Source organism: Takifugu rubripes, chromosome 19, assembly GCF_901000725.2.
Source record: "Takifugu rubripes chromosome 19, fTakRub1.2, whole genome shotgun sequence".
In the NCBI taxonomy this organism is placed as follows: Eukaryota; Metazoa; Chordata; class Actinopteri; order Tetraodontiformes; family Tetraodontidae; genus Takifugu; species Takifugu rubripes.
In genome coordinates this window covers 6,447,884-6,471,186 of record NC_042303.1, presented here as the reverse complement: position 1 = coordinate 6,471,186, position 23,303 = coordinate 6,447,884, and the positions used below count along the sequence as shown (strand labels likewise).

The 23,303-nt window shown below is 43.5% G+C and overlaps 2 protein-coding genes and 1 long non-coding RNA gene across 6 annotated transcripts; 2 read left to right on the top strand and 1 right to left on the bottom strand.

Moving 5' to 3' along the window:
* Nucleotides 1-951: 951 nt before the first annotated feature.
* Nucleotides 952-8,744, top strand: mov10a (Mov10 RNA helicase a). The gene is made up of 22 exons (XM_003973118.3): nt 952-1,295; nt 1,369-1,474; nt 1,577-1,728; nt 2,817-3,058; nt 3,147-3,393; nt 3,516-3,656; nt 3,729-3,891; nt 3,981-4,132; nt 4,204-4,374; nt 4,545-4,692; nt 4,810-4,971; nt 5,662-5,765; nt 5,856-5,953; nt 6,180-6,278; nt 6,899-7,007; nt 7,083-7,200; nt 7,291-7,482; nt 7,559-7,630; nt 7,705-7,830; nt 7,973-8,061; nt 8,159-8,277; nt 8,362-8,744. The coding sequence occupies exons 1-22, from the start codon at nt 1,177-1,179 to the stop codon at nt 8,421-8,423; spliced, it is 2,991 nt and encodes a 996-aa protein (XP_003973167.2). The 5' UTR covers nt 952-1,176; the 3' UTR covers nt 8,424-8,744.
* Nucleotides 8,745-8,756: 12 nt separating this feature from the next.
* Nucleotides 8,757-22,484, bottom strand: LOC101077509 (rho-related GTP-binding protein RhoA-D-like). Of its 4 annotated transcripts, none has more exons than XM_011613671.2 (5): nt 22,329-22,484; nt 15,140-15,300; nt 13,595-13,715; nt 12,477-12,607; nt 8,757-10,953 (listed from the first exon to the last, which is right to left on the bottom strand). In XM_011613671.2, exons 2-5 carry the CDS (start codon nt 15,293-15,295, stop codon nt 10,780-10,782), a joined length of 582 nt encoding a protein of 193 aa, XP_011611973.1. In that variant the 5' UTR covers nt 15,296-15,300; nt 22,329-22,484; the 3' UTR covers nt 8,757-10,779. The 4 variants fall into 4 exon arrangements, with proteins under 4 accessions (XP_011611973.1, XP_003973129.1, XP_029681815.1 ...); XM_003973080.3 differs by having other exon boundaries at nt 15,140-15,297; nt 22,329-22,477; XM_029825955.1 differs by lacking the exon at nt 22,329-22,484 and adding an exon at nt 19,768-19,902.
* On the top strand, nt 22,035-23,165 carry LOC115246742 (uncharacterized). The gene is made up of 3 exons (XR_003885834.1): nt 22,035-22,230; nt 22,428-22,506; nt 22,915-23,165. It is a non-coding gene; the product is annotated as an uncharacterized lncRNA (long non-coding RNA).
* Nucleotides 23,166-23,303: the final 138 nt, after the last annotated feature.

Sequence of the window (23,303 nt, the reverse complement as noted above, 5' to 3'; positions counted from 1 at the left end):
CGGCCTTACAAACGTAAAGCCTGCATAGAACGGGTCAGATACTACAGCCTCATTTGTTTCTCTCATGTTTTAGGTTGTTCGAACCTAAGATTGCGTCTGTGAATACACTTGCCAGCTTTATATACTGTGTCTGTATGTAAATATCTGCAGGGCATTTATTTTTATTTTTTTGAGAATGTTTCTGTTTTTTTATATGGAATAGTTGTTCTGCTGTATATGGTGGATGTGTAGGTAACTGTGGGATTAATTTGTTGGTTTGATACTGTAGGGCGTTTTGTGTGAAGGCCCAAACGTGCAGCCTTAAATGGAAATGTGAGGATGCTGCAAGTGCACTGATCAGGAACTAAATATGTATGAGTTGTTGCATCGTTGCCGATGCATATATAAGCGAGGCGCATGAATTTTTACCATATTGCTCAAGCAATAGAATTTAAACTGTTATGGAGGTATAACTTGGATGAATTGCCTAAAGGAGGGGCGTCCAAACTACCAACCCCCCGCCCCCCAGCTGTCTGAAGCAGAATGATCCATCTTAATCCATGTTTGTATTGGTGAAGTGATGTTCAGTCTTGTAGCATTCATCCACTCCATCTCTGACCGGATTGCGAACCACATACTAAAATGAGAAATTATCGTTTAGATGAATAAATCCTGTTCACTGATCGCGAAAGCACAGATGGGCTGATGGTGATGACGTAACCCTTTTAGGGAGTTGTCCCAAATTCTAAGACGCAAAATCCGCGACGCACATAAATAACAACTAAACTACCTTAAAATGTATACATTTGTTAGCCAGGGCATAAGCGATTTTGTCAAAGTTTTACGTTTTGCATTAGTGTTTTATTTTGCCTTTTCGTTCGCAGCTTTGGTTTCGTTTTCAACGAAATGAGCTCCGTGTTAATTATTTGTGAACATCCCCTGCATTAAACCAACTCTGAGCGCCAGATAGCTAAAACTTTGCATCCAAATGCGCCGATGCATAAACTTCGATGCCATTTTCATCTCCAAAATGAACCATTTTATCTTTTAAAGCAGTGCATATACACGTTCTTTTCGCAAAATGCATAACGCCCCTTCCTGTCGGCGTGTTCGGACGTAAGGAAACGAAACCAAGCTTTGCAGAAGTTCCCCCTTGAGTCAGGCGAGCTTCAATCCGGGTTCCTATTCCGCATCAATATGACGCTCAAAGATTGTCTTGAGTCTGGACTTGACTTCATTGAGTTCCTTGGGGACAAAACAACTGTCACCAACAGAAAAGAACTCCGTGAAATCTACAACAACGAATTCAGGGGCAGGTAGGCTGCAAGAACAAGTGTTCGTTACTCCAAGTGAAGTGTTTGCCTCAACTCCTTCTGTTTGTGGTCACAGAACTGGAATACGCGACCCCAACTTCTCCAGCGTCATCTACGCGCTTCGGAAATTCAACAAAGCTTACGTTAAAAAGGAGGATATCTTCATAAATGTCAAACCTCAGGTAGGAGGACATGCCACTGACGGTGACACCAACAAATAATTGATTGCGAGAAGAAATAAAATGAGGAACTTATCAAGATCGCCTTTTTCCTTTCTGCTGTAGGTTCGCGTTTATTGTGATCAGTGGAGGAGGCCCCGGGCCCCTCAACAGGAGGCACCTCCAACTGCGTCTGGCCCCACAGCCACCATGAATGCTGTACTCACCCCAAAGAAAAAAATGGCAACAGAAGTCATCAAAAATTTAAAACAAAACAGGTATGTTTGCTGTTGTTTTGAGGGGGACCTGTGTTGTGTGGCCCCGGGTGGCTGCGAGTTTACGTCACCATATAACCTCAGTAGGCACGAGTAGAACACCAGGAAGGGATCCAAGAGAGAAAAACACAGCTGCAGTCTCCGAGAATTACAATGCTGCTAAAAGAACTCCCACACATAAGCACAGGCTTTTTTTCCTGGTCTCTGATGGTGACTGTTTATTTCGTAATTAATCAAACTTGTTTCCCGTCAAACCCAAAAAAGCAGCATCCATTATATGTTATTTATTTATCCTTGTGAATATTTTCCTGGCCCCTTTTATTTAAAAAAACAACAACAAAAGGTTAAACCTTAACCTCTAACCCATCGTCTCTGCATCATTTCAAATGTATGATGTTGAGACTAGCAAAGTTTGAAGGAAAGTTTGTGGAGCCTTTCAGTTATCTTCGTCTGGCTATGTGAGGTTGTTGCTGTCCTCTTCTCTAATCTTGCCCAAGTGAGCTTGTTTCTCTCTATCTTTCGACCTTGGCCACTTGAATGTGTTGGTGTGGCAATGTCTGCAGCCTGATGAGTTAAATGCAGCTACAAATTTACATCTCACTCCCTAGAGGTTATTCTCATTTCTTAGTTTTAACAGCTTGCAAATCAGAATGTAAAACCAGGAACAACCTAGAATAATCTCTTTAACTGCTTTCAATCCCCTGACCTTTGGAGCACTATACACTCAGAAATGATCCAGCAAATATGACACATACCCATTATGGGCAATACTGTTCCTTACCCAAAGTTCACAATATGCAAAGTCCATCATTATTTACTCTTACAAGAAGACACCTTGGATTAAAAATCTTTTTATTTTCTAATTAAAGGTAATAGAGGGAGGTGCCATGGCACCTTCAGAGCACCCCTCACATACAGTAGAGGGTGCTCCTCTCATGCAAAGTGCTGGCAACTCATTCAGGGGTGTATCCTGTCTTTGCCCACACGCAGCTGGCTCCAGCACCCTCCCCGTGATCCCAAAAGAGATAAAGTGGTTAAGAAAAGAAAAAAAGAAGATGTTTTGCCCATGTGACATTGTTCCTCTCTTCTAGGAAAACAATGACAGCTGACAAGGGGAACATTGAGATCACCTCAGACCCTGAGTCTGTCGATGGAAAGGTCCTCTTCACCGTGGAGCGTCTGAAAGAGGTTTTTATTGTCCGCTTCCACATTACTAATAAGGGTCCCGGCTTTGTGTACTTCACCTACTACACTGCCCTGCACAAGATCCGCTGTTTCACTTTGGAGGATGATCGCAGACTGACCAGAGTCTCTCCTCTGCTGCTCTGTCCCAGTATGACTTTCTTTGTTTTATTCAGTGCCATCACATAAAATGTGTTTAAACTCGCACACCAACACCAACAAATTCTTGCTTTTTACAGAAGAGAGCTATGAAGTGAGGGTTCGGTACATACTGAATCACCATGGGTACTTCCCCGCCACCATGTACTTTGAGTTCTGCCCAGACCAGAAAGGAGCGACTCCTTTTTGCATCGTACGGGAGATGGAGGCGGTGGCCAGGACCCCACTGGGGGTGGAGCTTGGACCAGTGTCTCCTTACAAGGCCCTTAGGATACAGGCAAAAAAACCTCTCAGCACTGTGATAGTGGAGGGAGAACCCCCTGAAAAGTAAATGTCATCCCTGTGCAACTAGTTATAAATGCTTCTATTAACTATTAACTAAACATTGGTACAGCCTTTCAAATAATTTACACCATTATTTAGCTCATGATATTTTTTCTGCTCTGCAGAAATATTGTCCACCCTCTAAAAATGCTGGTTAAACTAGGATCATACAGTTACGGTCCCTATCTGAAAGAACTGGCCAAATGCAGCCTGGAGGACTCGGAGCACCTCTCTTCAGCAGCAAGGCAGAGCCTGCTGTCAGTGAGGTGAGAGACAAAATGGTCTTGGTTTTCTTTTTGTGTAAATGAAACTGAAACGTCACTGCGCCATCGGTCCAGGGGCCTCCTCCAGTCTGCCTTACAGATGAAGACATACTCCAGTCGATTTCATCTCCTGCTACACCTGGAGGAGATACAGATGGAGGTGGACATCAGGAAGTATGACCTGTACAATCAAACCATGACGCTGGACCAAAGCAACAAAAAACTGCTGACCCTCAAAGTCAGTCGGGAAGACGATCACACGATTACGTTACCAGTTTTCCCGCTGTGCAGTGTTATGCATAAAAGTCCTCTGATGTCCGTCTTAAGGTTCCAGGCGTTGCAGAGAACCGTCCTTCAGTGCTACGTGGTGATTGCATTAAGGTGTCCATGTCAGATGACAAGCATGAACCAATCACGGTGTACACAGGATATGTTCACAGGGTGGAACTGGACAGCGTGAAGCTGGGCTTTGCGAAGAGGTATGGCGAGGGCTGGGTTGGAGGGTTGTCGTAACAAGAACATAAACATTGCCACTTTGCCTTTGTGTCAGGCTGCTGCAGGGTTTTCTCTGCAATATGAAGTTCGATGTGGAGTTCACTCTCAGCCGTTTACCCCTGAGGCTACAGCATCGTGCCGTGGACCTGGCATCAAAACAGCAGCTGGAAGAGGTGCTGTTCCCATCTGGTGCGGCAACAGATACCGTCCCCCTGCCTGAACTCAGGTCTGGTGGCTACATGAGCGCACAGAACACCCACTATCACTTTACTCTCTGTGTGATGCGCAGAACAGTTTTCTTTTACTAATAAGAAACAAAGAAATTAGTCTGTTCAGAGTCGTGAACAGTGAGAACACTGTGCATAATGTGTAAAAATCTTTTGTTACCAAACCCAGAATGTTTAACCGTAAGATGGAAAACAACCCGCAGCAATCTGCAGCGGTCCAGCATATCATCGCCGGATCTTCAAAGCCCGCTCCTTATCTGGTGTTTGGACCCCCCGGAACTGGAAAGACAATCACGCTAGTTGAAGCGATGCATCAGGTATTTAAGATCAGTCATTCATAAATGTCAATATAACAAAAAAAGAACTGTTTTTTTGGCAGAGGAACCTGAACATGCAACCTAACATTTTTTTTCTCTCTGTGGCGACACCAAAAGATAAACAAGTCAAACCCGACGGCTCACATCCTCGCCTGCGCATCCTCAAACAGCGCATGTGACCTTCTCTGTGAGAGGCTGATAGTGCACATGGATCCACATCAGCTTTATCGCATGTATGCCAGCAGCCGAGACCCCAAAAGCATTCCCAGGAGCCTGCTGGTGAGTATAAGACAGCGATTTTACATGCAGGGTATTTTGGTTACGTGATGAGATGCGAGTTTCTGTGCTCGGCTACAGAACCAGCATTTCTTCATCACGGTGAACTTTCCTGTGACCATAAACCTCAGACGATTACAGTAATTGGACATGGTGTGTTTGCATGAACTTCTGAAAAGTTACAATCAAAAAACCCTGGTTTCAGTCCATGATCGATGCTTTTTGTAGTCTGTACTTAGTGATTTAAAAGAAAAACTTCCTCTAATTTTAGAAAAGATCCAGTTTTGTCTTATTGAATATGTGACACCTACTGTCTTGGCATCCTATCGTAAAAGCTAATACTGGAGATCGGCAAAATAGTCTATATGGGGCTGCTGCTTTGTTTATACTCCGTTTGTTTTTTGGACATCACTTCCATTTTAAGGTTGTTTTTTTTACATGCGTGAATGTCAAAAAAACAAAATAAATCCAATTATTGGGCGTAAAAGCACAAAAACAGTGTTGCTGATAAATTAAGGTGTGCTAATGTGGATCTAATAGATGATATTAAATGATGCTGCTGTTTTGGGTCAGCAAGATTATCAGTCAAAAATATTTGAAGGATTTCTTGTTGGTATTAGAGTTAAGTAAAAAAAAAAATCGAATTTGGCATGTTTGCTGAAGCAAAGTTGTTGCACTTGTTGCACCTTTCAGAAGTGTTGCAACTGGGACGAGAGACAAGACTGTTTCGTGTTTCCTGATAAAGAAAGTCTGATGAAATACGCAGTTGTGGTTACAACTTTGATCACAGCAGGCAGGTAAGCTGATTGAATATAGATGACATTTCACATTTTATCTTTTATTAAAAAAAAAAGAGAAATCAATGTGTTACATTTTTCTACCGTTAGGCTGGTTTCTGGAGGAATCCCAGTCGGCCATTTTACCCACGTCTTTGTGGACGAAGCGGGCCAGGCGGTGGAGCCAGAGTGCATCATTGCTGTTGCAGGTAAAAGCTGAGCCTCTGACATTATAGTATTTTAGTATTTTCATTTTTAAAAAGGGTCCATCGCTACAAAAAACTGAAAAGCCATACATGATCACCTGCAGGAGGGTTGAGGGAGTGCCAGAAAACATTCACAGAGTTTTAAAGGGTCAATGCATTTGAATTAGTCTGTTGAGGGTCATAATTGTGTTAGTGAGTAGAATACAATGAATCGTTTGCCACTCCACAGGTCTTTTCAGTCCAAAGGAGGGCCAGATGGTGCTGGCAGGAGATCCAAAGCAGCTGGGACCCATCCTCAGATCACCTCTTGCAATTCAGTATGGACTCGGTGAGACCGCAGATTACTTAATGTCTCCTGTTGTATTATTTTGCATCAGCCAATGGGGCTTTTCCACCAGCACCTGCTCAGCTCTACTCGATTTGGGTTTTGGGGTTTTCCATTAGGTGATAGATGTTAGGTGACACATGGTAACAGGTACTTTTTAGTTCACGCTTGGTTGGGGTTCCAAGCAAGCTGAGGGAAACCAAAAATGTGACTGCAGGCCAGGAATTGGCCCGGGAGGGACGTCACTGGATGGGTCGTGACAGAGACTTCTTCATGAGACTCCAACTCACCGGCAGCAGCAACTGCACATTTATTAATCCAGCGATTAATAATGGCTATAATGATGAGGTAGAGACGTTTCTATGCAAGGCGGTTGGCAAATCTGGATGGAGCTAGACAATGTTGAGAAAAGTTTCAAAATGGCCCCACCCAGGTGGGCCTCAATTGTATTTGAAAACTACTTGAACTGAGTCGAGTACAGTTAATTAGTAATAAAACTGTCACGGAAAAGCACCATATCTGCATAGATCTGCACAGTAGCCTGCTGAATACTGCAGTGAAAAATGATAGAAACTTGTTTTTTCTGTAAATGCATGTGTCAAATTTTAATACCACCACTTCAGGTGTTCCTCTACTTGAGCGATTGATGAGGGACAACGCTTTATACCAGCAGAACCCCGACAGTGGACACTTTGATAACCGCTATGTCACCAAACTGCTGCGAAACTACAGGTACATCATTCATTTCCTTCTCTCCATTTCTCTGGCAACTAGTTCAAAAGTTAAACTGAGTCAAACCTCCCTCAGGTCACACGCTGCTATTCTGAGAATTCCCAGTGAGCTGTTCTATGAAAATGAGCTGCAGGTGTTCGCTAACCAGTGGGATCGTGAGGCCTACTGCAACTGGGAATATCTACCTCGGAAGGTTCGCGATGAACTGAAGTAGTGTTGCTTTTAGGCAAATCCACGGCGCCTGCATTCACGTCAGAGGCCGCTCGCTCTCGCTTCTCCGCAGGGTTTCCCTCTGATCTTCCACGGGGTGATGGGGAAAGACGAGAGAGAGGCCAACAGTCCTTCTTTCTTTAACGTAACCGAGATTGAAGCTCTGGTCGACTACCTCATCAAGTTGCTGGAGACACAAGGGAAGCAGGGCCTCCCCAAACTGAACGCCACCGACATCGGCATCATCACTCCCTACAGGAAACAAGTCAGTGGCCAGCAATGATTTCCGTTTTTACAAGACACAGTGAAAACAATTTCAACTCTGTTCCCTCCTGTAAAAGGTGGAGAAAATCCGCAAAGCCCTAAAGTCTGCCCCTGGCCTAAAGCGATGGGGTGACCTCATGGAGCTCAAGGTAACTCATGCAGGATAAGTGACATGGCTTCATTTGCTTGTGTCGATGTCACGTTTGCCTTTTCCCATCATCAGGTGGGGTCGGTGGAGGAGTTTCAGGGACAGGAAAGAAGGATCATCATGATCTCCACCGTCCGCAGCAGCGCCGACTACGTGAAGATGGACAAAGACTTCAGCATTGGATTCCTCTCGAATGAAAAGGTTTGTGCAGCTTATTCACTGTTCATAAAATCCTCCAGTTTTAAACTGTCCTTTCATTGACCATTTTCGGTTAGTTCAAACTTAAAAATGTTCAGGTTTTTTTTAGTAAAATCTTTGCATCTTGTTAATGGGGCCTCTGCAGAGATTCAACGTGGCCGTGACCAGGGCGCGGTCCCTGCTGATCGTTGTGGGAAACCCCGTTATCCTCAGGAAGGACCCCACTTGGGCAAAGTAAGGTGGATTTAGGACACTGACGTCAGAGGAGAACACTGTTCACTGCAGTCAGTCGCCACCACCTTTGTTCCATCTGTGGTTTTTACACTTTCAGGTTCATCAGCTACTGCGTGAACGAGAGAGGCTACGATGGATTTGACTTCACAGACGCAGAGGGAGAAGACGAGGTCACGGCAAGGCTGGCAAACCTGAAAATCTGCTCGGACGGAGACAGTCAGTGTTTTCATGATCAATCATTTGAATGCTTTCAAGCATATTTAACATATGTGTAAGTAAACTACATGTGTCTGGTCACAGGTCCTGAAATAGAGAACACCCACCAGCAATGTGAGGACCCCGAATGGAAAAATGAGCATTAAGATCTTAAGAAGAGAAATTTCAGAAGTTGTGAAATTAATATGCGCAGGGCAGAAATCACAAATTCCTCTCCTTCAGTTTGAACACGAAGAGTTCAGCATTTGTTTAACTATGTTTTGGTAAATTCTTACTTCTCTGATTTGCTCTCCACATTTGTCATTTTTAAGTAGTTCGTCATTCCTGTAAAATCAATACCATCATTCTGCAGCCTCCTTTTAAACTACAAATCGTAACAATCAGTTCTTGAACGCCAGTTGCTACTTTTTTGATGTCTGAAATTCACAAAAAGGAAAACAAACCCCAATACAGAATATGTCTTTCTTGTCTCAAAAATATTTTATTAACATGTTCATGTTCACTCCAGGCCAAACGTCCACCGCAACACTTTCCATTGACAAGGCATTGTTACATAAGCGTTTTTTTGAAATCTGGATCTGATTCCAAACTGTTCCAGAAACAGAAAAAAAAGGCTACAACAATGAGCAGAAGCTGTGTGTTGGAATGAAACATTGTTTTCTGATGCATGCACTCATATCATTTACAAAGCTTTGGATCTTTTTGAGCCTTTTTCAAACACAGCATTGTTTGCATGCGCTTGCGCAGCGGCGTGATACATGCTCTTAGTGATGGGTCACATGACAGACCGTCTACTGCTGGTCAGGAATGTTTACATTGCTAGGCTTCCAGCTGTACCGTTACCATCTCCTACATCCATGAACGTCATTGCAAGACCCATGAAGGTCTCGCCTTTATTCCTCTTTTCTCTCCCTATTGTGCTTGTTGCAATCCAGAATAACCAGCGAAAGCCAGAAATCAGCGTCATATCTGATTTGACGTTACATTGACGACAGTAATTCTAATCTCCAGTTCATTAGGGGGACAAAATATGATTCTTTTTTTCCCCCCAACCCATCAAACTTTTCAAAATCAATCCTTCCACTATCTGGTCCATCCCAATAATCTGCATCTCACCTAAGTTGCATGCTTTTTACGATTTTTTTTTGCCAGATTTACATTTCTAATGTCCTCCATACCGACAGAACTGTGCAACTAAGGGGCATGAAAGAATTAGCAAAAGGGCAGAGGAATGCTTGGAAGACTGAGTGAGGACAGCTGGTGCTGAAGCCTTGAAGCAGTGTGTGCATTAGGTGTTTCTTTTTTCTTAAGGCCATTCAGAGACGACGCGTGAAGAAAAAAAGTGGCCGGTCAGTGTTTAGATCATTGACCTACTTGTGAAGGATTCTCTTTTTTTATAATAGGATTGCTTATCAGAGTCCTCTCTACGCAATGGGGTGACGTCATGTGCCGAGACCAATTTTTTTGGCGTCATTCGAATTCTGACGCCTTGCGAACCATAACAAAATGTTTGCCCATGACCTGGTGAGCAACCAAAAGGCACACCCGAACAGCGAAGGCACCGCGGGGAGGGGGACAAAGAGCGATTTGTTAGGAATGCGGCCTGACTGGAACCATCCACACACAAGGTCCGACAGCCCAAACAAGACGTGATTTCCTTTACCCGTAAACAACGCAGATTCCTGTAGCAGGTGTGACCCGCTGGTTTGAGTGGAGGATGAACTGAACTCCGTCATCTGCAGTAAACAAACAAGGGAGGTTTCGCCTGGCCTTCGTTTTTCTTAACCGTGTCACCTCCCTGCTGCTCTGAATGGCTATTGTGCATAGTTGAGTCATACTGGCTTGTGTCCCCATCAGCTCATCCTGGTCCGCTGCGCAGATTAGCCACAGCTATGAGGGGTGCGTTTGAAGAATGAAATGCGGGAAAACAGATGCCACTAGTAGCGTTTTGTTTCCCCCGCCAACTTGTCAGTTAAAACCTTGGCTACGGCTTCACAATGACAACACTATAAGGGACCACAGTAGGGATGACGGGCCTCGTCAGCTGAAAGGTGACGTGCAGTGGATGGCGCAAAGAAAAAGGCACTAGCTCTGATGGCGAAAAGGCGGCAACCTTCAAGACTTTATCACAACCACGATAAACAAAGCTGATACCAACAGGGCAGTCTGAAGACTTGAGAGATGCAATATTGCATACAAATTTGTGCATCTATCACAACGATACATGTATATATGGATAAAGCAAATAAGGAACGTTCTACACTTAAGACAAGTTTTTTGTTTTTTGTGGGGGTGGAGGGGGGTGGTTACATCAATTTCTAGACACACTTGAAATATAGACAAAGTTCATTTCCTGCATTTCTTGTATTTGCTTTCTGTTCTGCCTGGCTGCTGCTGTGAAATAAGATACAGTACAAAGATGCCATCCACTAAAAAGGTCAGTCCTTTAAATGTTGCTTCCCCCCTCTTGGTGGCCAGTTAATTGCAGGATATCTGGGCTGCTCACAGCACCGTGCACCTGTTTCTGTTCTTGCGCTTGCGCACCTGCAGCGCCGCTCTGGTGGCCATCTCAAACACATCCCGAACGCCATCCTTGGTCTTGGCAGAGCACTCCAAGTATCCAAAAGCGTTGATCCGGCTGGACATGTCTCTCCCTTCCTCCGTCTTTACCGGCTCCTGTGTGGTTCAAAGAAACGATTATCAGAATATTTCCAGGATCATCATTATTCTCACAACACTCACACCATTATGCTCTTCAACTCTGCAAAACTCTCAAGATGAGCTGGTCAGTGAACATGGTACTTGTGCTTTATGCTTCATTAATGGACCAATATCACTACATCAAATGAACGCCAGGCTTCAAAATGTGCTCAGTGGTATGTTTTATTTATTTATTTATATATATGCTAAAATTATCCTAAGGTCTTAAATCTACTAATCTACATCCTAACATTTCCAGCCACATCCCTACTCACACATGTGGAGCGCCACCCTGTAAAAGCCAAAATGCTTGAAGTGATGACTCAGTGCACCCTTTATACAACATTTCCTGATTTCTAACAAAAAAGCTGACTAATGTGTCTAAAAGAGCCAGAGGGCTTTGTCAACACATTTCTATTAACAGAATGACCGGGAGACACAGTGTGAGCCGAGGGGTAACGAATAAACCTAATGTAGCTGTCACTATAGCACAACTGACAGGACAGAACAGTCCACGCGGAGGGCCGTTACCCAGTCTCTTCCCTAAGGAAAGTTAAAATTGACTTAAAATAGATATGAGAAGGGTGTATTTCCTTATCAGAGTTTTTGGAATCTTCCACTGTGGTATGCTGACAGATAGGTGAAAGTGTGGCCATTCTTGCAGCACCATCCAAACCAAGCATTTGCTATGAAACCAGCTGTTGATACAATGATAAAAGTAAAGATTAAACTCGTGTTGCTATAGCAACCAAGCAGCATTCCATGGTTTCTCAGCCTCTTACAAACATCTACTCTGCAGTCTTTCAGAAGCTGCTGGCCCCTGAAATCTTGGCTGCAGTAGGGAAGCACAAAAGGGATGCTAAAAGGTAATTCTGTGCGGCTGTTAGAGTTAAAAAAGAAAACACGTTGAAAAGGTTGCGGTATAATTTTGTTGCACTGCTCTACTAATTAAACATAAGCCTACTTATGAGGTAACAGGAGGCACTAAAAAAGTGAGATCCCCAATTGCTTGTTCAATTTAAAGGAACAAAAACTGACCTTGACATGGGAGAGGAAACAAGTACAAATACAAATTAAAGAGCTACTCTCAAGACCTTTTAAAGACCTTTTAACCCCGAGCTGACTTTTTCATATCCCAGCTTGTCAGAAGACGTGAGCGCACGAGCACACAGCAGTTGGCTGTTGCCAAGAAGTGATTTATGGTCTGGCTGCACAATACACCACGAAACACACGGAACAATGACTTCTTCATCCATGAACAGAACATCGGGCTGAGAGTCAACAACCACGAGGACATGAAAATATATCAACAATAGACTTAAGTATTTACTAAGAACCCCGTCTAATAATCTCCTCCTCGCTTAAATCAGTTTGAGAAACAAAAGTTTAAGAAATATCAGCTTCATATCTGTTGACACTAAACAGGTATATGAATAGTCGATTAGAAACAAATATTTTCAGGGTCTCAGGCACACCTATTCATGTGTGTGGTTGTGTACCTGCTTCATCTTAGCCAACTCTCTGCGTGTGTGCTCATCATTCCTCAGGTCCTTCTTGTTCCCAACCAGGATGATGGGAACATTGGGACAGAAGTGCTTCACCTCAGGCGTCCACTTCTCAGGAATATTTTCTGCCAGAAGGGGAAGAAGAAGATGTGAGTTGAAACGGAGGCGATGACGGACAGGTTGTGCAGAGTGATGATGCGGAACTCTTCGCATGATGGATTGCGCTGCTGACTGCTCCGGGCAAAAATGTTTTAGCTGCACTAATCCTGTTTCTCATCAAGTCCATTATGGCATTCTCTCTCTCACACACACTCACACACACTCTCATACACACACACACACACACACACATTCCTAATCTACAAACATAATCATGTTACATCCAAACAGTATGTGCCTGAGTTTAAAAAGGTGAAACTTAAGGACTTAGAAGGCGATTTAATTCTTCTAAAATGGATAAAAAATAGACAAACAAATAAAAGCACAAAACTGACTTTTTTCCTGAGTCCTAAATGTTCCCATAATTGCTTTTGTCCCCCACAAATCATATTTTCTATGTTTTTCCCAGGATGCCCACTTACATAAGACCTTTTTATAGCCTTTGTTATAAGATTTTTTTACTCTTTTTACTCTCCTACACCCCTCATTTTTCTCCCCCTCCAAAAATGTCCTCTCACAATATGTCTACAAACTAAAACAATGAATCCGTTCCTCACTCTCTACTTTGGAGTCTCGTCCGCAAATAACTTGCGGCATGTAGGCAAAGAGGAACCTCTCAGTTTATATTTCCCTTGGAAATGTGTTTGCCAACCAGGCTATGCATGGTACATGTCGTAGAAGGCACAAGAGCGGTGGAATTTAAACAATTTCAAAAACAATCCTGTCTTGACCCTCTGACAGAGAAGTAAAAAGTTTATTTTGTGCATGTCTGTTACACACTGAGGACCACACATCACTTACATCTAAAGAGGCTTTGATGGTTAAAAAAAAAAAATCTGTACGCTAAATGCAGTCACATGTCTAAAGAGGGTGGATGACCTCATGGTGTCCTAGATGCAAAAAAAAAATCCTCTTGGTCCTACATAAACTTGTACAAAAGGCTTCGTTGTTACCTAAGCTGTCAGGGCTGTCGATGGAGAAGCACATGAGGATGACATCTGTGTCAGGGTAGGAAAGGGGCCTCAAGCGATCATAGTCCTCTTGTCCCGCGGTGTCCCACAGTGCCAACTCCACCTAGAAGACATCAGTACTGTAAAGTGAATATATAAATACACACTGCTTACAGAAGATGATGGAGATGTTGCTCGTTATTCCAGGTTGAATAGGCAAACATTTTGGTAGTTGTGACCTGATTAGCTAGGGTTTTTAAAGCTTAAGGGGGAAATCCTGGAAGTAAATAACATTAGAATTACTTATCATGACTTATAATGTCTCTGATAACTCAAGTTCCCTTCCAGTCCAGGGCGATGTTGAGACTCAATCACCTACTCAAGTCGGTTGAAGAAATGAACTCGCCTCAGCCCATCGCGCTACCAATTAAATCAATTAGGGAAAGTGAGGGATTAGCAAGCTTCAAACCCGATCCTTTCTGCCACTGTTCAGGCACAAAACACAAGCCATTTTTCACTGGTCTCTACTCTATACTCTACAAGTTGACTATTTTTTTGCAACATTGGACATTTACTGCATGACAAAAGATTCCCGTAAGCCTGCAGAGCACAGGCATATTATTTTTTGCTTCCAAAATAGAGGTCTGCTGAGGCAGAGGGTGGGTGGAGGCTGCAAACTCATGAGACTGCACGAGCAGCCACAGTAGTTCTGATCCCACTGGACATGTCGTAAGCTGCAGACTTGAGGGCGGAAAGACGAGAAAAAATGGCTATTTTTAGAGGCTGCACAATGTACTGAAGGTGAGAGAAAGAAAATTGTTTTATAACCCCCGAGGGGGAGGAATTGTGAGGGGGGCATTTTAAGGATTAAGGGCCATATCTTTACCAAATGATCTCCCCTTAGACTCGGCACTCCTGACTCCTCGACTCTATATTTACTACCTTGAGCACAACAGTTAACCCGTCCGTGGCCTCCAGCAACTGCTGTACATCCAACCAGGTCAGGAAATGAGAATAAAGTGGAGGGTCCTCGTGAGAGGAGGGAAAAGAGGGGATGGGGGGTGTCATCTAGAAGATATGCCTGCTCCCAGTCTGAGCAGGAAGCTGGAAAGTGGAGTCATTTCCTGTTTTGCCAAGTGGCAATCCTGTAGCAGTGGTTAGCTCAAGGGAATCAAGGGAACAAATCCCTTGGACATGAGCGTTTTCAGACACCGGACACTCGGAAAACAAAGCTGGTACTTCCATATCACAATGGAGCCTCTTCTCACAGTAAAAGATTTGGTTTTAGAGATCTACTTATGGAGACGAGTAAGAGTTTGGGCATTATCTCCTCTGTTTTTGTTGTACAACAGGACAAAAATCTATCAACAGAATTTTCCCACTGGTTCAGAGTGATGCTAGCTGCTCTGTCCCATTGGTTCTAGAATTTACGCTCAGGCAAAATTGGATGAGCAACTTTGTGCTGTACAAGATCACTTCATTCAATTGCAAAAGATAGAAAAGGTTATCATCCATCAGTCTGCTTCACTATTTATTATTTATACAAACCTGTTTCCCGTCAACCTCAATGTCTGCGATATAGTTCTCAAACACGGTCGGGACGTAGACTTCAGGAAACTGGTCTTTGCTGAAAACAATGAGTAGACATGTTTTGCCGCATGCGCCGTCCCCGACGATCACCAGCTTCTTCCGAATGGCAGCCATCACTGCTATGAAACAGAAAGAGCAGATTTTACAACAGAAAACTTTCAGGAAATTAAATCAGTGGCCTTTTTTCCTTTGCTGCTGTACTAGATTTTCACTTGTCATTCTCCCCCTTCAGGAATACAGTCACACCTCATCATCTGTTCGGGTTTCTGCACCCGCCAGACATTTAAATTATTTGCAGGGATGACAAAAGCCCGAGATAAATCATCAACACAACATTGTGCCTAAACCGATCCTGCTCTGTGTCTCATACGTCATCGTGTTACACCAAAGGGACTGATCTCATTTTGTCACTGCGAGTCAAACTTTAAATCCCTGCATGTACAGTCAGAGTGACTGTAGCATAGTGATGAAGGAAAGTGAAGGAGGGGGCGGTGTCAGACAAGCAGAGACATGGAGCAATGCACTATCAGGCTCCGTCTTTGTCCTGTTTGTTCCCCTATGCAACGTGTGGGGAGAAAACAAACAGACAAACAAACAGAAAAGCACCTAGGAAATCAGGACAGCTGGTGAAGCACTCCGGAATGTCCTGAAGCAGACCAAACACTTCCCAGTTCAGACCCAGATGATTCTTCAGTTCTTTTCAGAGAGAATCCTGTCGGGACCAGATGCTATTTTAGCGTTAAGCTGTCATTTTTTACACGGCTCTTCGAAACCTACGAGTCTGCGCGCAGCCAGCAGACGAAGCAAATGCGACACAGAGTATTTCCCGCCTCACTAAAAACACTTTAGCGCCAGAGGTAGATTTAAGTTGGCCTGGAATTTGGACATAAATGACTCACAACTTCATTTTGAATTAGCTTGGAAAGACACGATTAGTTGTCTCCTCATTTCTCCCTTTAAGGAACTGAAGCAATTTAAAAAAAAAAAAAATCCAAAATGGAATTTTTTAAAGAATTTCCAGACTTGCAATACAATGCTCCATCCAAATCAGCTGAGGCAGGTTTCGCCTGTTCATCGCGCAGTTGATGGATCGGAGCCAGAGCCCTGCTGCCTGGGAGCAGCTGTGCATACAGTCATTTGGCTCCTCACCTCATCTACTTTCTGTCAGACTGCCTTGACAGCGATCCTCTTCACGAGGGCGCCCACTTATCAGGGGAAATTAGTCTTTCGGTGCTGGTGGCAAAACTAGCGTTCAGTCAAATACTCTTCTTAATCTTTTGCACACAGCAATGTCAACCCTCTATCTAAGCAGCATTTAATCATAAAAAATATTTTCAGTCTAAGGCTAATGCTTTACCTTATATTTTTATTTAAAAGCTTTAATTTGCCGCGCTCTGTGGGCTGTTTGTGCTAAATTTAACAGCTGAACTATTAGTTAAACAACACCAATGCACAGCTCATATCCATCATTAGTTACCATCATTATTCATCATTAGAAGCTGGATACAACCTGTAACCAGCTTCTGGTCCCTCCTCAATTGTGTATATTTCCTAATTATGTAGACTGTAGAAACCATTGCATTTACCAGTATGTGTGGTATGAACTACACAAGTTGAAAAGAAATAGTGTGAAATAAACAAACAGCAGTTAGCCGACGCTTGAACAGAAAATCTAAAAAACCAAATCAATTTCAACTTGGACAGCAAATTGCATATTAAAAACACCAGCAAATACATTCTGTCCCTGCAGCGATCCAGGCACATAACACAATTTAATGTCAGATGAAAATGTGCCGTTCTTACAGCTTGTCTACTTTTGTGGAGATATTAATACTGCAAAAATAATGCTCAGAATCCCAACAACCTCTTGCTTAATGTTGCGAGATGGATTCAATAGTCTAGATTTTGGCTAAATTTTATCATATGTGGACATTCATGTGGACAGAACTGGAAGAAATAAAGGGAAGTACCTACATTTCTAAAAACACACTGCAAAAGATTGTGTGCATTTGTGTGTGTGTGTGTGTGTGTGTGTGTGTGTGTGTGTGTGTGTGTGTATTCTTCAGTTGCATTAATCTCGAATATGCTTTGTTTACCCGAATGTAAACTTTGGCTCACTGGATCGGTTCGCCGCCGCATGTGAATCGGCTGGGATGAAAATCAGCACCTCCAAATCCGAGGCCATGGTTCTCAACCGGAAAAAGGTGGAGTGCCTTCTCCGGGTCAAGGAGGAGATCCTGCCCCAAGTGGAGGAGTTCAAGTACCTCGGGGTCTTGTTCACGAGTGAGGGAAGAATGGAGCGGGAGATCGACAGGCGGATTGGTGCGGCATCCGCAGTAATGCGGACTCTGCACCGGTCTGTAGTGGTGAAGAGATTTACCGGTCGATCTTCGTTCCTACCCTCACCTATGGTCATGAGCTGTGGGTAATGACCGAAAGAACAAGATCACGGGTACAAGCGGCTGAAATGAGCTTCCTCCGTAGGGTGGCTGGGCTCTCCCTTAGAGATAGGGTGAGAAGCTCTGCCATCCGGGAAGAGCTCGGAGTAGAGTCGCTGCTCCTCCGCGTTGAGAGGAGCCAGATGAGGTGGCTTGGGCATCTAGTTAGGATGCCCCCTGGACGCCTCCCTGGTGAGGTGTTCAGGGCATGTCCCTCCGGTAGGAGACCCCCGGGAAGACCCAGGACACGTTGGAGAGACTATGTCTCTCGACTGGCCTGGGAACGCCTGGGGATCCCTCCGGATGAGCAAGAGGAAGTAGCTGGGGAGAGGGAAGTCTGGGCTTCCCTCCTTAGGCTGCTGCCCCCGCGACCCGACCCCGGATGAGCTGTAGAGAATGGATGGATGGATGGATGGTAAACTTTGGCTGCAACTGCAAAACGCTGGTGATGAACCTGCACGTGTTGTCTGCCTTTAAAGGGGACTCAAACCTTCAAACAACCTCAGACTGAATATTCCTGCTTCCACTTTCACTTTAAATTAAGTGTGCGAGTATTTTGGATTTTTCCACAGCTGACCAGTGCTGCTGCAAATAACGGGCCCAAAGCTTAACACTTTGGAGACAGCCATGCCGGCGGCCTCACTGGCTCACCCTCAGAAAAAAAAACAAAAACACAATCAGCTTCCTGTTCTGTGAGGCCCAGGAGAAGCTCCCAGCCATGGGCTCTGTTTGGACATGCCTCGGAGGACCTCGGATATGACGGTGGTTTCAAGAAGCTAGAGAACATACCATCCAACAGTCATGCACGTACAATAAGACCCTGCACAATGACAATTTGTCTTGGTGGCAATGATTCTGGGAGATAATGAAGAAGGACGACATACTGGGAAAAGGAAATTATGCATGAAAACCAGTTAAAACTGTCCTGACGACTCTGGCTAACTGCGACTAATGACTTCCATCTAGATACTAATAAATCCTAATGGCAGCAAGGAGATGGCTGTCATTAGTATTAACACTAACAGCTGCCATAACTGTGCTCATCAAGCCTTTTTGTCACATTTAGCACATCTGACTCAGACAATGAACTGGAAAGGCCAGCATTTCCTGTTTCTGTAAATGGTACAGCTGATTCAAGCTTGGACCTCCACAACACCAAAAAAGGGAGACAAATGTGTCACAGATGGAGTACAAAGGCCAAGGAAAATATAAAAAGCATTTAACATGATTTGGTCGACCCCACATCAGTGTCCTTCAGTTTAAGGGGCAGACGTTTCCATTTAATTTATTTTTTTCTCGAGTCTCCACAAATATTGACAGATTTAACCATTTGTACAAAGAGGCAAAGGATGCCTTAAAACACTCTGAGGCCTGAAAATAGATGGAAACAACCCATAGATACGCCTCCCAAGGACAAATCTGAGTTCGTACTGAACCCGCTGTTATTGAAGTGGTGATAAATGTCTTGTTTTTGTTCTTTCTGTGTTGAGTTTGGAAGAATACTGCCAGCTTAGCAGGTGTGAAGCAGAGAGAAGGGCAACGCCACGAGGAAATTTAGCTGGTATTCAGCTGGAAAGTCACAAAATCTACTAACATTTCCTCTCTTTTCTTTCCAAATATAAAAGAATTTCAGCCAGGACTACCATGAGCAAAACCTGAAAACCTTAAATCAGGAATTAGGAACTCCGGAAGTTTGATGTTTAGGGGACACATTTATGAAAGCGATGAGTTACAAAGGTTGCTACTGTCAAATATTTAAACACTAAAGGCCTCTTAAGGTTGCAGTTGTCGGGATTGTTTTTCAGCCTGGGAGAATTATATTCAATTATGGACACAAACTAGAATCACCCAACTAATGAACTACAATCTGCTTCAACGTTGGACTGAATTGGACTCATGCAATCCCAATTATGTGGATCGATTTACATTCCGAAAGTGTCGCTCAGACATGCACATCAAAAAATATGGCGCTAAAACTAGCTGAGCAGTGACCTGTTAATAAGAGCAACACCTTTCCCTCTAGAGGGGTCCTCGGGCTCAGAGGCCAACAGGAGTTACACAACATGTCGGGCACATAGTTAGCACCAACCTTCAAATCCTCATCTTAAAAACAAATAAAATCATGGAGACATTCTTCCGAGTACTCACTTAAAACAAAGAATTAAGGCTGCTCTGCTTCCTTCATTGCGTCTGTCTGGGAAATAGGCCAAAGTTCACTGACTATGCCGTGGTACTGTCGACACCATTCTAACCTGACGTGAAACTTATCCGACTGTGTCTGACCGATGGCTGCAGAGATCAGATCACGTGGTGGCTTAGACGCTGGATGACGACTCAAAAACTAATCTAACCGCAGGAAAGCCTCAAGCTGTTTCGGATGTGTCGCTCGGATGAGGCGCGTGGATTCTTGAACGCGAGCTGTCGACTCACACGCGTGAAATTGGAATGCGTGTGCAGACCAGGCCGACCTCTCGCATTCCTGGGGCATATGTTACAAAGACAGTTCCTGAGTCACAATGAGTAAGAAACTTTCCCGGTACATTTAGGACTAAAGTCACAAAATATGATGACTCAGGTAGTCGGGTACAAGAAGACTCAGAAAGGCTTTATTACCCAACGCTCCAATTAGCCGTACAGGGAAGCTGAATTTTAGCGTGTTAAAAAATACAAAGGTCTTTTTAAAAATCAAGCTATTTGTTTGTCATGAGCGGGGTGATTATCACCACCCTCATCTACTAGCCGTGTTTCTGCAAATTAGTGCAATATAGCATGGTATGGAATGGAACACCTTATTAGCTTGACATCAATTAATAGTCAAGTACTTTTGGTGATAGCAGGAGGGGGCGCTTCATAACAACTCGCTATCAGTGTGGTATCAGACAATGACCAGGCATCCTGAAACTAAAAGAAACTGCTGAAATCCAGCAGTGCCGCCGTCTGCTGTGTTGTTTTCACGTCTCCCAATGAGCACTGCCATCACAACAGACTGTAACAATTGGACCTGCTTAAAGTTCCTGTTATGAACGGAATTACTCATCCTCTTCTCGTACGGCAAGTAACTCCAGAACCTGGCATTGTTTTCACAGTTGTAAACATTTCCAGTTTTTTTTTCAACTCTTTATTCGTGGGCCGTGCTCATAAATAGCAAAAAAAAGTTCTCTGAGAGGCAAGTATCTCTCAGCTGTAGCCCAACTTCAACGACATGTAAGTTACTTGTTAATTCCGAGCAGTGCGGGTCCTGTCATTGACGGCAGTTTTTAAGAACCTTTCATTACCTATAACCAACAAAGTTGACAACTAGTAGGGCAACACAAGTTTTTTTTCAAATTAGGTGACAGCAGACAGAGAACAGATGGGCAAACTGTAAGTGGGGCATTAGGAAGGTAGCGAAGGTGAGAGATCCGACACCTGCTGACTCATTTCTTATAAATCAATCTGTCGTACGCAGGAAAACAAGCCTGACTTGGTGGCTGAGGGGATTCCCAGCACGCTCCTGGTCTCCAAAGACAACAGTGACCTTCTACTGTGACCCCCAAACACATGGGTGACCAAAACTCTTCACCATCTCACTCCAATTCAACTTTTCACTGCATTGCTCGGAATCATTTGTACATTAGTTAGCATATAAAAATGGCGGCTGATGCTTCACAAAAAGATGTAATTATAATTAGGACTGTTACATTATTTAGACCTCAAAATTCAAAGGATGCATTGATTAGTAGCAGGAATGCTCATCTAAAAGAAAAGTGTGAAATATTCTTTAAAATATGGTTTATACTATTGTCTAAAATTAGACAAAATCAATTGATGATTTGAAAAACTGGCATAATCTTTTAACTAGATTATAAATACCACCCCCACCCACCCACCCACCCACACACACACACACACACACACACACACACACAAAACCTACCAATTCATCAGAAAAAAGACAGTTTATTTCACATTTAAGGCCACAGTCTACGACTTCCAGAACTCTATATTCATTTTTTTAAAAGCATTAAACATTGACAGCCCAAAAAGGCAAGTTAAACCAGATTTGGAAGCTTTAGATTTATTTGTCAAGGTGCCGAAAGCAAACCCAAAGCGTGTTTAAGAAAATTAATGGACTTATTTAATTTTGGTTCAATTACCACCCAACTTAATGGCTTGAAATTCAAAGACATTCGTTTGCACTTCTGCGAGACTTTAATTTCCTGCAGAGTCAGAAGTGTTTAGGAAGATGATGGTTCCCACATAAACTAAAACCAATAACCCAAGAGCCAACTTTTGCCAAAAGGAGCCCTTAAATTTCCACATTAAGGTTTTTGCTGTGTTCAAGAGCTCCCGTCTGCACAAACAACGCCCTCTGCAGAAGTTGGAGTCCTAATAATTAGGAAACGATGTAATCCCAGGAAAAGAAATGGCTCATTAGGAGATTGGTCATGCGGAGTTGCTTATTAAGGTCGCGGGAATTGGACGGACTGAAACCGACAGGATCTGATGACTTTCAAACTCCCCACAATGAGGCGATCAACAGTTGCAGACGAGCCAGCCCGGTCGGTTTGGACACATTTCAACATAATATCAGGGATTAAACTACTGTCTGCAACGGATAAAGGCGTCAGGGTGAGGACAAGCCACCACCTTGTTCTCACACCCAACTAAAGTCAGCTAAAATTAGATCAGAGCACAGAGCCGAACTGCACCTTCCGCGTCATAATTACCTGTCAGCAACCAGATGAGACCGTTTTTTATGAATATTAATCCCCGCTTGGTGTTTCTTCTTGGTCCTTACTCACATACACACTCACTTGCTGCTGCAGTGTTGGCTAATTTTACACTGGGAGCGCTGAGGAGCGGGGCAGGCAAAGACCCTCCCACCGACATTAGCGGCAAGCTAAGGTAGGCTAGCAGACAACCACTTCCGGTGACCTTTTCAGATAAAAAACAATTGGCAATTAATTTTTGTTTTGCGAAGGGAATTCTCTTTTCAGTCGCACCGCTATTTTTCTATTTAGGAGTATTTATTAACTACAAAATCTGATACTTGATTGGAATGATTACTTTTACGATACATGTACATTACCATGCAGCAGTCTTTGCCTGTGGCCCCTTCTTTAATTGCATCATCTTTTTGTTAAATTGATTAAACAATTTGTCACCTTCTGCTCTTAAGAGTTTATGCAGGAATTCATCCATACCTCTGTATTTTCCTTTCTTTGTATTGAACGTAATTTTCGTTCAGTTAATGCTGTTATTCTGAAGACTCCTGCTTGAGTTTCCTGTGCTGTCTTTATATATTCTCGCTAGCCTTACGGGGTTGCTGCAGCTGCTCCAGTCGCCCCGGACCCTCCTCCACCCTCCAGTCCAAGATGACATCATCCGTAGTACAAGAACACTCGTGCAACAGGAGGGATAGGGCGAGTCTTTACAAAAATAAACATCTGATATCAGATTGAGTTCTATCTAATAAAGTCTTTACACCCACTTGTGCTTTTAGTGAGCTATAGTTTGCTACAATCCGAGCTCAGCTGAAACCGCAAAGGGCAAAATGCTGACTGACCAGTGGCCACAGCCTTAAATTGACCAGTTTGGGACATATGTTGAAAATATGACGTCATTAAACTGCTGAAATCTATGATTACTCAAAAGTGACAAGCATATCAACTTTACTGGTACTTGTTGATGCAAAATGTCCA